Source organism: Hevea brasiliensis, chromosome 2 (genome assembly GCF_030052815.1).
Source record: "Hevea brasiliensis isolate MT/VB/25A 57/8 chromosome 2, ASM3005281v1, whole genome shotgun sequence".
NCBI lineage: Eukaryota > Viridiplantae > Streptophyta > Magnoliopsida > Malpighiales > Euphorbiaceae > Hevea > Hevea brasiliensis.
This window is the reverse complement of record NC_079494.1, coordinates 11,049,548-11,064,087: the sequence shown is the minus strand read 5'-3', so window position 1 is coordinate 11,064,087 and position 14,540 is coordinate 11,049,548. Positions and strand designations below refer to the sequence as shown.

Here is a 14,540-nt window from a genome sequence, read left to right as displayed (position 1 = left end):
TAATTTAAATTGGGGTATTTTGAATTCTTAATAGAATATTTCATTAAATAATTTTATTTCTTAAAAAAATTATATTACTTTTACATTGAATTCATTTCTTTTAAAATTACTTATTTTTTAATTAAAAATTTTAATTAATTGTGTTTATCTTTATGGGTGAGCTCTGGTGCACAAACTCTCTAATTTATGCTAGTTAGGAAAAATTACTGCAGTAGGAAAATTCTTCCCTTGATCAACAGGGTATGCATATGGTATCCACTTCTTAAGCATGGGAGTTTCACATATTTTTCTTTTGATTTTTTTTTTAATTCACTATAGTGTTAGTGTTTGTGTACTATATTGTTGATTGGATAGAAAATAACTTTAATATTTAGGAACTAAAATGTAATTTATAAATTTTGTTTTGGTCTTTACCATTAAAGATTTAATTGAATTAAATATTTAAAGTTATGTATTTTTTTTAAAGATAAATATATGTGGTAAAATATTGGTACTTAACTAGTTAAGAATAATTTATAATTAATTAAAATATTTTATCAAAATAATGTGAATCTTGTACTAATAAAAATACCAACTCAAAAAGTAATTTTTGTGTTTAAAAAACAGACACAAAACTAATAATATAAAAGATAATTTTAGTAACAATATCAAAGTGTCATATTATAGTGTCTAAGTTACTGTGTGTGTCAGAGTCAATGCGATAGTATGTTAAATATACACAAAACTACTAGTTAAATTAGTATTTTCATAGTTTTCAGATTGCTTGTGAAAACGTCAATTGAAGTTGTGATTTTTTAAGCATCTGTCAAAATAATTATGTTATTAATTTTAAACTAATAACAATTATGTTATATACACTAAATTTATCACAGAATTTGACATGTATATAATAAAATTATTATAATTAAAATATTAAATAAATATATTATATAACAATCACAATAACATTTTTTATTAAAGTTAAAAATGTATCTTAATTATAATTTTTTTACTTCTTAATACAAAAATCTAAGTAGCAACACAATTTAAAAATATTGTATATAGCATATAAAAAATTATGTTGGATATAAAAAAAATTACTTAATACAAATAGAAAAAATAAATGAAGAAGATGAAAGAAGAAAATATACATTAATTACAATATTTTTGCTTCTTAATGTAAAAATTCAAGAAGCAACACAACTTGAAAATACGGTATATAACATAAAAAAAAATTATATTGGATATAAAAAAAATTACTTGATACAAATAGAAAAAAATTAAATGAAGAAGACGAAATAAGAAAGAAAAACCTAATGCTTTTAAAGATTAGTTTTACTTAATACAAATGAAGTCTTCTATTTTTTAAGATTAGTTTCTGGTTTTTAAAGCTAGCAAAATAATTTACGGGCATGAATAATTCATGTAACGTCAATAATTCAACATACTATGCAAAAGCAGAAGGAATAAATTCCTTATAATATTTCTGCAATATATTTATTTCAACATACTATATATATTGCACTTCAAAACACAATTTCATTTGGTGGTTTTATTTTACAAAAAAATCAAATTATGTTGATGTAACAGGACAAAACATAAAATTATCAGTTTGATTGATGATTTTGAGAGTAATATTACTTGTCATACTGATACAAAATAACAAAAACTTTATTTCAAGTAGTAATTTCGTACAAGTATTGAAATATAAAATCACTTTTTCAAATGATAATTTCTATTACACTATATTATTTTAATAAATAATTTAAAATTCACATTATTTTAATAAAATATTTTTAAAATCACATTATTTTGCTCTCTGTTCCAGCTACTAGACGTGTGAACAATTAGTGTTTTGTGACAATCTAGTCCAGTTTTTATTCATTATATAAGATATGTACCTCAAAGATTTATCCGTAGATATTTAATCTAATTCATTATTCTTGCCCCATATCTATTAAAACGAAATCCTGTGAAAATTAATAAGAGTTTTATTTTATCTTTCCGTTACGTTTATATATGCTTTAATTCTCAACATACTTAGACAAAAAAAAAAAAATCTCAACATGCACTAGGATAGAAAACAGGGGCGAAGAGGAGGGTCTTGGGGGGGCCTTGACCTGACCTCAACTCTCAAAGGTTTCTTTTGCATATTAATGTGTATGTAGAAAAAAAAAAAAAGGTTTATTTTAGTTCTGGCCTTAAATATTTTCAAAAATTTTTAATTAGTAAATTATATTTTATTTTTTATTAATTGAGCTCTTAAATTTTTTATTAGTCTTTCTAAATATCTATAGAAATATTAAGTAAATGCAGTAAAATTTTATTTTTCGTTAATTAGCCCTCTCAAATTTTTTACTAACTCCTAGTAATTTATAATTTATATATTATGATTTAAATTAAAATATTAAAATTATTTAGTTTTCATTAAATAAATATAATAATTTAATTAAAAATTAACTATTTAAATTTTTAAATTTATAAATTAAGATTTAACTGCTAGTTGTTATTTGAAAATTAAATTCAAGCAAATTCAATAATTTTCGGTTACAAAATCTAAAATTAGATGGGATTTCTTTAATCTTTATTTGTTCTCTCCCTCCCATCTCTCGTTTAGCTTTCTTTTTTTATTTTATTCAAATAAAAAATTATTTTATTTATCCCAACTTTTACGTCAATTTTAAATGTATCAACTTAAATATGTATTTTTTTTATGTTTCTTTAATTTTAATGATTATTATTATTTTTAAATCTTATACTATTACGCCATATAGTCTAATTATTTGGCATGTATATTTATTTTTTTTATTTTTGAGTCTATAAATTTTATGCAAGGATTTGGCATAATATTTTGATACCAATTGATTTTTATTTTTTTAAATTACATAATTTATATTATAAAATTATATACTAATTAAATTAAACTATAACATTGCAATACTTACTATTTATTATAAAAATTATATTATAATTTTTTTATCAGATAAAAAAAAAATTATAATTTCATATTTTGTGTTGTTTTTATTTATTATTGACCCATCAATGAAAATTTCATGGCTTCATTACTAAGTAAAAATATGTCATAAATGTTGAAATTTTTTTTACCAATTTGGATGGTTAATGTTACTTTCCCTCTGGCCATGGCCCATGAGGTGTCTATGTATGTAGCTCCTGAAGATTGTCAATTGAAATAATTTTTTTGGCTGTCAATTTTCAGAATCATGCTCCCCACTTCTCGTTACCAGGGCATGTTATTTTGTAGGCAGATGGTATTAGAGGGTAGCTCTTCCTTTTTTCACAATCTCTCAGTCGCCCTCCATGCATTTAGCAGTATTTGAACCTGAAAATGCTCTTTACTAAAAAAATGCCAAACTTTTACTGCTAGACTGAACCTTGAAGGTAATTTAGGCTTATTTCTGATAAAAATGAAGATGCTACTGGTACGTTTTTTATATGTTACGGTAGGAGATTCTTGATCACATTACTCTCATATTATCTGTCCTTGTATGCTTTAGTTTGTACTTACAATTTGTTCATTAAACTCTGCAACTTTGGAATTGGAAGATCCTTGTGAAGCCATCTTCTTCTTAATATAGACATATGCATATATAAAAGGACAATAAGCAGATCAAGCATGATTGTAAATAACAGTATTTCTATGTTATATTCTGAACAAAGAAATTATTTTAGTTGATATAATTATATATTAATAATCTCATTTTTATTAAAAATTAACATTAATTTAAACTTCTGACAGCTTCCTCCAACATCATAGAAGCATAGAGATCTTCTGATTGAGGCCAATGTCCATTCCATTGTAAGCAATAGGAGCGTACATCCACAGATCATCAGAGCTTAAAAGCTATAAAGATAAAAGAAGACAGATTAGCAAATATGACAGTTTAGAGAATAAAGAAGAGGGACAAATTATTTAAAATATATATACATATATATATATATATATATATATATATATATAAAACACTTTCATTACCTTGATCTGGAGCTGCAAAAACTTTACGTAATGAACTGCCTCCTCTAGCATTGTACTGATATCAACTTTTGTTCCATTAGGAACAAGATTCTGCAAGATTCTCAATCGCTCATTTATCCTCTCCCTTCTTTTCTGCAAGATTTCATGAATAGAAAATGTATGTGAGTAGAAGCTACTGGTTCAACTATTAAATCAATGAAGTAAACAAATCAGAAAAGTTATTGTGTAGTCGCATTAGTGGCTTACCCTTGCATAAAGGCTCTGGGGATCTGTGGCAGATCCCCTACTAGCTCTTGCCTTGCCATTGGAATTGAGAACTTCAGACGCTTTAGAATCATGAGAAACATTATCCTCCTCTGAACTGCAACTGCTAGAACTCTGTCCATCAAGTCCAGCATTTCTCTCTTTTTCCTCATTGCTACTTGGAATGAACTTCTGGTTTTTCTTGGACTTTACATTCTTCTTGCTCTTTTGCATCTGCATTTAGAAATCAATGATCGGTAAAACCTTACGTTGAAGAAAGGAATTGTCCTACTATTCATTAATTCATAGTCTCAAATTAATGTTCTTACATCTCTTGTAGCACGAGATTTTTTATTCTCTGGTGGATTGACTTCTGATTCAGGGAAATCAAGCATTCTTTTCAGCTGCAATCCCCTGGCAGGAACAGGATTAGCCACTGGATGACTGTCATCTAAATTCCCCATCTTAGCACTGCTCATATTTTCATTCATACAGATGGTTTCTGTCATTCCAATTTCAGGAAACATTGGGACAAAAGAGCCTGAATTTTTCTCATCCATGATACAAAAATCCATGGACATGGAATCATCATTTGTTGCCAGAATACGGTTAGTATCACTAAAGTAGGTTTCATGGCAGGAAGAAGGAATCAAAACACTACTGCTACAGTTACTGCTGCTACTATTTTCCTGAGATAGAAGATTCAAGTCATTGTTGAGAGTATTCCAAGAATAAAACAGACTCTCATTAACCTCAGACATGTTCACAATGGCTTCATGATTTGGGGAAAAAGCTGACAGGGTAGTAAACTGCAATCCTCCGTCGTTCTCGAGAGGAAATGAACACTGACCAAGCAATTCCCGTGCGATATCAAGCTGATCTTGGGTGGAGAACATTCTGCTGAAGTCCCATTCTCCGTCAGGAAAAGCTTCCAGAGTCTCCATATTAACAATTAGAAGCTAAGCCTGTGGAGAAAGAGAGGAGGGGTATGTTTCTCTGGTGATACTAGTAAGAAGCTTGATTGGGCTTGAGAAAAACAAAAAACCAGGGACATATTTATATCCAATCCCTACAAAGAATGTTAGCAAGAATTGACTTCATTTGTAAACTAAGAATTGTTAATACCTAATCATTCCTCTGGTGTAGGTCCTAATTCTCTGTAACTGAACTCAGGAGTCCAAAGGGGACTCAATACCAGGCAAAGGACAACTTAGATGATATATTAAAATAATCGAAAAGTTTCAACGCCATTAAACAATATTATAAAAACAAGATAAACTGCAATTAGAAGGCAAAAGGGGTCATTATGAGAAGACTAATTATGATTAATGTGAAGAGGAAAAGAATATGTTTATGTAATAGAAAATGTGAGAACGTGGGAAGAGTCTTCCTGAATAAAATAAAAGCCATGGAATTCTTACATGTTAGAGAGCGATTATAAACAAACTGCACTCTGAGGACGGCCGTGACGTGGACATGAATCTGACATTCTTAATTCAAACTAAACGCGCAAAACCCAACACGTTAACCATGGAACTCGTTCTTTGTCTCCTCAGTTTCTGCTTAAACCTAATCTGTTGTCTTAAACCTAATCTGTTGAGTTATCTCCTCGATTTTTAATCATTCATAAACGTTTCAAGCATTTTTTCCATATCCATGTAGCGTTATACTGCTTTCTGCTTTCACCTTAAATATATCGGGAAACAAAAATATAGCAATTCTGCCAAATCAAACAACCAAGTCATTGTCTTTCATCGGCTCACCATCCTATTACATCTTGCGATTACTCTATGTTAGCCGGTGCTCTTCTTGTGATTTTACTAGTATTATAAATTAAGTTCAGTTTGGTTTAGCTATTGCTGATAGCGAATAGCTGATAATTTATAGTTGTTGTTGATAGTTAGTAATTAAATGTAGTCGATATTTGCATTTGATAAAATTATGTCTAACTATTGATATAAAACAACTAATAAGAATATATACCATATTATTTATTTTAGACAATTTATTATACAACATAATAAAAATATAATTATTTTTTAAGTATATATGAAAATGAAGATTATAATTATTATATTTATAATATTATGTATTTACTTTTTATTTATTATATTTTTAAATAATTTATTGATATAAAATATTATATTAAAGATGCAAAAATTTTATAATTGATAAACTTTTTAAAAAGGATAATATAGTCTAAATAAAAAATAAAATCAAATCAGTCATAAGAAATAGGTTTGAAATAAAGCTGATACAAATTGCAATTGATGGGTACCCTATTAGTTGTCTATCAGTTATCAGCTCTTTTTATCAAACACCTTAATTCAACTATTTGGTTTGTAAACAAAACACCCACTAAATTTCATGTTTAAATCAATAAATTTCTATTATGTTGTGCCACATTAATAGGGCATAAGGCAAAAATGTTGAATATAAAGAATTGGGTAATCATTCCCTTTAAATTAACTTTTGAATTGAGTTTGGCCTAACTAATCTTGTGATATAAGATAAGAGTACTACATATAAAAATTTAAGCAATTCTCCTCTTGAGCTGGATATGCTTAATATGATGAATCAGTCTTTATTACAGCATATCATCTTCTTTCTTCCTCTGAATTCTTCCTCTTATTTTTATTTTGAAGTAACAACACAGCTTTACAATTGTATCTCTCTAATCCGGTTAACAAAAGATCATTAACACTGGAATTAAAGAATTTAAAATGAAGGAAAAGCGATTGCGCCAATTGAAATTAATTAAGAAATTGAAAAACCAAAACACAGCTGTGAAATCTTCATCACGATCAACCATAACAAAAACCAGAGATTTTTCACAGTAATCCACTCTAGATTACCTGAACAAAGCCATAAACACACATCCTTTGGCCCCTTAGATTCCGCCGATCCTCGCTCTTGATATCCACGCGTCAAATAAGGACGGGTTCTAAGGTACTTTAAAAAAAATTAAAAAAAAAATCCTTCTTTAAGAGTCTATTCTATCAATGTAATGTATAGTTTTCAGAATTGTCAATTGCGCCGGCCATTGCACGATCTCTCTGAAGAAAAAAACTGAAACCCTAAAAATCCAAGAATTTTGGAATTAAAATTAGAAGAGAATAAAATCTGTAAGGGTAGCAGAGAGAAGTCTGATTTTATTCGTGGGATTCAAAGTTTAAGAAGGGATAATGCGAGGCGGCTTTGCACGACTATGGTAGTTTATGGTTTGCCTTTCAGCGTCATCGTCAAAATATTAACCATTATCAGGACAAACGCTATAAAGACAGCTACTTCTGTCTTGTTAAACAACCAACCAACTTATATAATTCTGCCTCAACCACCCAGAATTAACCACATGACCCTTCCTTTTTCTGCCACATTTTCCTCCTTGTTAGGCTGTATATATATAATTTTAGTGAAACTTTTTTTTAATTATTCTTTTTTTCTTCCAATAATGAAGTTTACTAATTGAAAAAAAAAAATTCAATACTCAAAAATTTGAATTGATAACAAATTTAATTTAAGAAAATTTTAACTTGTATACAGTGTGAACATTTTTCATGTATATACAATTATTTTCATATAATTTTTTAATGGAATTCCTAATTAAAATTTCTGAGTTAGTCATTAGCAAAAAACATAAGATTTATGGTGAGACCCACCAATTAAGTACATGAATTCTATATATTCGTGTCTTATATTTATGGTGAATCGAGTCTAGCTAGAAATTTCTCAAGCAAATAAAATATTCTCATTGTCATATTTTACAAAGGGCAAAATTATTTTTTGACATGTGTATGTAGTATTTATACTTTTTTAATACCTCATCTCAATTAAATTTCAAATTAAACTATTAAAAACTTTATATTGCTTTATATATATATATATATATATATATATATATATATATATATATATATATATATATATATATTTTAAATATAATAATAATAATGTATTTCTCACAAAGTGCCTTGTATATTTGTATTTGTAGCTTTCATGCAATTATATTGTCGGATGATGAGATTTTTAAATAGAAGTTGGTAATAAGAAGGTTCCTATTCTTACTAATTATAGGAAAAGGAAAATAAAAATGAAAAAAGCCCTTCCCAAAAAGAAGTAAGCCCAAGTGCTCAACCTTTTTAGATGATGAAGCGTTGGTCAACTAGCATCCCCACCAACCTTTCCTCGCCTCAAGAGAGAGGTCACTTGTATTCTCTAAAATAAGGAGAATAATAAATCCCATATATATATATAAAAGAAAAGAATATGTACCAAAAAAATAATTTCTCAAATTCATAATTTTATCATTTTAAAAATAATCTTAATATTGTTGAATAATTTTAAAATATTTTATACTTGTAATTATCAATGAAAATACACCATGGAGGGAGAAAATTATAGACCTTGTAATTATCAAGTTTGAATTGCAAGTCAGCACTTACAGTTAATAGAGAGCTACTCTGTTTAAAAAGAGGTAAAGTAAAATAAAATTTTATAAAATAAAATTTTTTAAAATAAGATTTTTTATAATTTTTAAATTTTTAGTGTTTAGAAAGACGATGAGAAATTTTTTTAAGTATTTAAAAGTTTTAAAGAAAAAATTTTATTAATCCACCAAAATTTCTATATTAAAAAGTTTTCTTATTTCTTAAATACAAGTTCAAGATTTTTAAATTTTGAAAAATATTCCATTACTTTAAAAAACTTCTTCCCAAACAAAGGTTAAGCGGAGAATATGTTAATTGCCTCTGATTAATTTTTTTTTAATCGAATAAAAACATGCACACACTTGAGACAGGAAAGATATAAAATTATGATAATTTTGTGATTAAAAGATTAATTTCTGTTAGGTTATAGAAAAATAATAATTAATCATCATGCTATTAATTACAAAATATTAAGTGTAAATTAACAAATTTTTTTTTTTTGGTTAGTACATAATAATTTAATGATGTGTGATATGAGTGCTTGTCTCATATATATATAGTGTGATAGAACATCATAAACTCCTTGAAAAAGGTCTTATCTTTTAGATGTAATTATTACTTATTAGAATTAAACATTATATTAAAAATTATCACTTAAAAGTCAACAAATGTATATTATACAAAAAAATATATATTTAATTAACACCCATAAACTTATAATGGGTAAAATATTGATTTTAAGTGAAATGCCAAACTTGCTTGTCTAGCAAAAGACATGAATTAAATATATAATAATTTTTTTTTTTTACAATTTGGTTATATAATAAATTAATTCATGGAAAACAACATATTATTTTTTATAAGAGGATTAGTATTCTTTGAAACAACATATTACTTTGAAACTACAATTATCTTATTAGATAATAAAATGGAACTGAAAAGGGACCACTGCTTCCAGCTTTACGTAATTGTATTTCTCTACTTCAGGTTACTAACACACATCATACATAAGTAATTTGCTTACTAATGCACATCATATATAAATAATTGATGCTATAACCACAAAAATAGTACTCAAAAGTGAGCAACAAATAATCGAGTAACAGATAATGAAGCTCAAACTTGGTTCAAGTAATTGCAAGGTGCTTAAACAAGATGCTCAGACACTCAAACAACTATTACTCATTCAAGTATATCCCTGGATGTTTAGATATGGATCCCCAGATAATTGCATCAAAACCTATATAAAAGCCATTACATATGTACGTGAACCTATTTAATCCTATTCATCAACAAATCTAGTCCCATTTACTAACTTAAACATTGAGTCGTAATTAGCTAATCCATTCAGTGTTTCTATTGTTATCTTGTTGACCTGCATTCAGTGTTTCTATTGTTATCTTGTTGATCTAATACCCAGATTTATCATCTTATATTCGCAGAAGATGAGAACAACATTAATAATCATATTTTTTTCCTTTTTAAAATTGAAATGATCTCCTAAAAGAAAAAATCACACCAATTGAGGAATTAATGTGGTGAGCAGAAGTTTTATATAGCTAGAAAGGTGGTAACCTACGTACATTTTTCATAAATATAAATAAAATTTTAAATACATCTATCAATTTGTATAATTAATGTCATCTATAAATTTAATTTTTCCTAATTAAGAACCAAAAGTGTAACACCCCTAATTTTTAAATTTATTATTTTGGGAGTAAATATTAATATTTTATTTAAATTTTAGGAAATTATTTGAAATTTTTCGAAATTTAGATTTTCTGAAAATATAAAACTTTGATGATTTTTAAAAATTAATTTAAAGCCCACGTGTCAAAACTAAAAATATATTTGGACTCTATGAATTTTTCTGAGTTTTTTAGAATTTTTTCGAAATTTTTGGGACTCGTTTTCGATCCCAAGGCAGAGTAAAAATTTAAAATTTTGTATCCTGAATAGGACAGGCCGAATCGAACCGGAACAGATATGACCGGTCGAATCGGACCGGTCATTTCTTTTTCTTCTTCCTTCTGCACGCGCGGCCGACACTCTCTCTTTCTCTCCCGTTTTCCCTCTCCTCCCCGCTCCTCTCGCTACGCCACCGTCGCCTTAGCCTTCTCAGCTCGCCGGCGCGCCGCCCAAGCCCGTCCCACTTGCCAGCCGTCGCCTGAGGCACCGGAAAAACGCGCCCGAAATGCCCTAACGCGCAACGCGTCGTTTCTTCTTCCCGGGCCGATTCAAGCCGATTCGGCCACCAATCAGACCGGATCTTGTGTCAAACCTCTTCTACACCTCGAGAGCTTTCCGTAGACACCAAGAACACCAAAATCCATCTAGCGGTTTGCCCAATTTTTGTCAGGGAAGTTTTAACCCATTTCGACTTTTGGGCTAAATTTCTCGCAAACCGTGAACCCCACGAGAAAACTGAGAGTACCAGAGTGCTCCACTCGTCAAGAGCTTCGCGGCAATACCAATTTCAAAATTTTCCGATACTGTTTTTCGATGGGTCCCACGAAACTTCGTAGTATTTTTTCATGCACTAAATGAGCTTAGAAAATTCTGTAAAATTTATATACTAACCCCCGTGTTGTGGGCTTCGTGTAAGTACCTTCAATTCGCGGAAATTCAACGGTTGTCTGGATCCATAAATTTCAGGCCGGACAAACAGACTATCGAAAAAGTCTTGGAACTGGATCGAGATTTTGGCTACCCCACCATTGTCAGACGTCCCAAGTGGGTTCTCAGGGTCGGAATCGGCATAGGTAAACCCGAACCTTACTTTTTCTTAATTATCTAGTGCTTGAATTGGATTAAAAATCCATAGAATATTCGTGGTAACTTAGAAAATTATAATTCCTTTTGCATTAGCTTAGTAATATTGCTAAGGATCGCGGGACAAAGTTTTAGAATTTTTAGAGCTCATTTTGGTAGTTTTTGCAAAAGGGTTAATTATAAGGACTAAATTATAATTTTTCATATTGTGATTGTTGACCGTTTGGATGGGCCCAGGAGGGGCTATGTGGTGTGATTGAGTTGTGGGTGTGTGGTTTGTGGATATAGAAGTGTGTTTTAAGCCCTTTTGCAAGTTGGGTAGGTCCTAAGTATAAGGGAGACTCTGTCTGATTTTCGGCACGACTTAGGACATTTTTGGTCTTTTCTTAGTTTGTATTGAGTCAAATGTATTAAATAATTGTAATAAAATTGTCAGGTGAGCCGGGACAGCCTTCCTCCTCCGCTCAGCCGCCACAGTGACTTCGGTTAAGTCTGTGAGTAAAATATTAATTTTAATTGTAATTTCGATATTATTATATATTCAAGCATGCCCATGCATCACTTATAAATATGTATCTATGTAGTTAAACACTAGGCACATTTTATATTACATTTATAATTGTTGAAGTGCCATGGATGTTGTTTGTGGTAATTTGGAGCAATGTGTGTGTGCGGCGTGCGTGTGGTATGGTATTGGATGTGGATAGGACGGGTAGACACGGCTTGAGAGACATTCGCTGGGACTCGATCCTTCGGGGTAGACACGGCTTGAGAGACACTCGCTGTGACCCCGCATTTGGTTTATTAAGCAAAAGTCCGGCTTGAGAGACACTCGCTGGCAGAGGTTGGATTAAGAGGGCTGTATAGGGGATCAGCTCCCATATATGTATTATTTAATAGTATTGGGTGTGTGAGTGCTCCAAATTGCCTTTTTGCTGTTATGATATGAAAATTATGACGATGTTGCATTTCACTCCACATGGTGCATTAGCTTTAGATAGTTATAGAGATTATGGTGAAAATTGATATTTTACTCTCTAAGTCGAACGCTCACTCCTGTTCATCTATTTTTCCAGGCTACAGGAGGATTATTTGTTGTGGCTAACCTGCTCTTCTTCTTCTCAGGTCCATTGATAGTATTTAATGTATTTTATACAATTGAGTTAAATTTTAGACTCTGCATGTGTTAGAAGTACTTATTTTTACTTTGGGCCTGTACTATAAAAGTTATGTTGGACTTGTAAAATTATTAACTGTATGCATAATGGGATTGGATGAGAGAGTTGAGCTCCCATTTGAGTTATGACATTTTGATTATATGGAGGGTGAGCTGAGCTCCCCAATTTATTATATATTGTGTTTGCAGGTCGGGCGAGTCAAAAACTCCCCATTAAATTATCCATTTTATGGCCGGATTCTGTCCGGATGAATTCTTGAAGTTGGGCCCAAATGGGCCTTAGAGTTGGGTTAAGGAATAGTTAGGCTTACTACAGGCCTCAGGGGCTTTAGGCTGGCCCAGGTCCTAGTGCCGGTCCGACCCATAGGTTGGGTCGTGACAAATGTAGTATCAAAGCTTAGGCTCCAGATTCATAGGGAATATACGTCTAAAGTGTTAGAAAGAGTCTAATAAGAGTCACATGCGGAGAATAGGGTCCACATTCGTCTTGCATTGTCATCTTTGCTTCTAGTTTCTGCTTTATATAATTGTGTGTAAATATAAGTCTATAGAGCTGTGTAACATGCCGTTTTGAAATTTTGTGGGCTAATGCTACTGAATTTCAAGTAAATGCGTAGAAGCAGAAGAGCTGCCACTACGCCAGAATCGGATGTGCTTGACGAGGTATCGGCACAGGATGAGGCGCCTGCCCCAAGGAGGCAGGGTAGGAGACCTAGAGCTGCTCAAGTAGAACAGCAGCTGCCACCAATTCAGGAACAGTCTTTTATGGCCCAGGGTCCCATGGACCCAATAGCAGCTACCTTAGTTGGATTGCAGAAAACCATCGATATGATGGCATAGTATATGGTCCACCCTCCCCAACTGTAGCAGCCCACCGCACCAAGAGGGGAACCTTACAAACAAATAATTAATTTCAAGAAGCTGGTGCCTAGTACTTATGATGTGTTAGATGATGCCTATCGATTTTTGGATTCCTGCAAACAGGCAGGGACGGAGTTGTAGTTGACTGATAGGAGGCTTATAGAGTGTGTGCAGCTTGTCATGGGCCCTGTGCCTAGGATGGATGAATGACTACATATTACCTCGGATTGAAGGTTTGTCTTGGACTCAGTTTGTGGAACTGTTTATCAACAGGTTTGTGCCAGAAAGTTTCAGAGATTAAAAGCAGTGGGCCTTTGAGGCCTTAAGGCAGAATGGCAGATCTATAGATGAATATGCTACAGAATTTCTGGAACTGAGCAGGTATGCACCTACAGCAGTGGCTACAGAAAGTATGAAGGTAAAGAGGTTCCTAAAGGGGTTGGACAGGAGGTATGCAAACCTGGCCATGATGTCTGATCAGTCTTTTGATATGGTAGTTAATCGAGCCCGACAGATTGAGATTAATTATACAGAAGATGACAGTGGAAGGGCAAAGAAGAATAGAGCAGAAGGTTCTTCAGGTGTTCCCTACATGGGTACCACTGATAGTGGCGGCCAAATTCACTACAGAGGAAGAGGTAGAAGCAACAAGAAGGGTGGTTTTAACACAAATCTCGAGGATTCAAACCAGGATACAGATATAGCAGTGGTCACAGTTCGGGTTACAGCAGTTCTGGGTCTGGTTCAGATCCTCCTTGGCACCTTGCACACAGTGTGGAAGAGGACATTCAGGACCTTATATGATGGGTTCAGGAGTATGTTTCCGGTGTGGCCAGCAGGGTCACTTTGCTAAAGAATGTCTAGTATTCAGCGAGCCATAGATGGGGTCACAGGGTTTTGTTGCAAATGTTTCTCGTCAGTTGTATCCTGGTGCTTCCAGCATGGCGGCGATCGATTGATGTGAGTAGAGATAAGGAGGGCATGGATTTGGAGGCAGGTTAGGAGGTAAAAGTCAATATCAGGGTTCTGCAACTCAGGGTAGGGGTCAAGCTCGGGTTTTCACCTTGACCCACTAGGATGCTTAGGC

General features: G+C 31.6%; 1 protein-coding gene across 1 annotated transcript; it reads right to left on the bottom strand.

The window, feature by feature from the left end:
• Positions 1 to 3,560: 3,560 nt before the first annotated feature.
• LOC110648721 (transcription factor RSL2) lies at positions 3,561 to 7,573 on the bottom strand. Its single transcript, XM_021803053.2, has 5 exons — positions 7,072 to 7,573; positions 4,546 to 5,181; positions 4,220 to 4,450; positions 3,974 to 4,105; positions 3,561 to 3,841 (listed from the first exon to the last, which is right to left on the bottom strand). The coding sequence occupies exons 2-5, from the start codon at positions 5,158 to 5,160 to the stop codon at positions 3,749 to 3,751; spliced, it is 1,071 nt and encodes a 356-aa protein (XP_021658745.2). The 5' UTR covers positions 5,161 to 5,181; positions 7,072 to 7,573; the 3' UTR covers positions 3,561 to 3,748.
• Between the last annotated feature and the right edge of the window lie 6,967 nt (positions 7,574 to 14,540).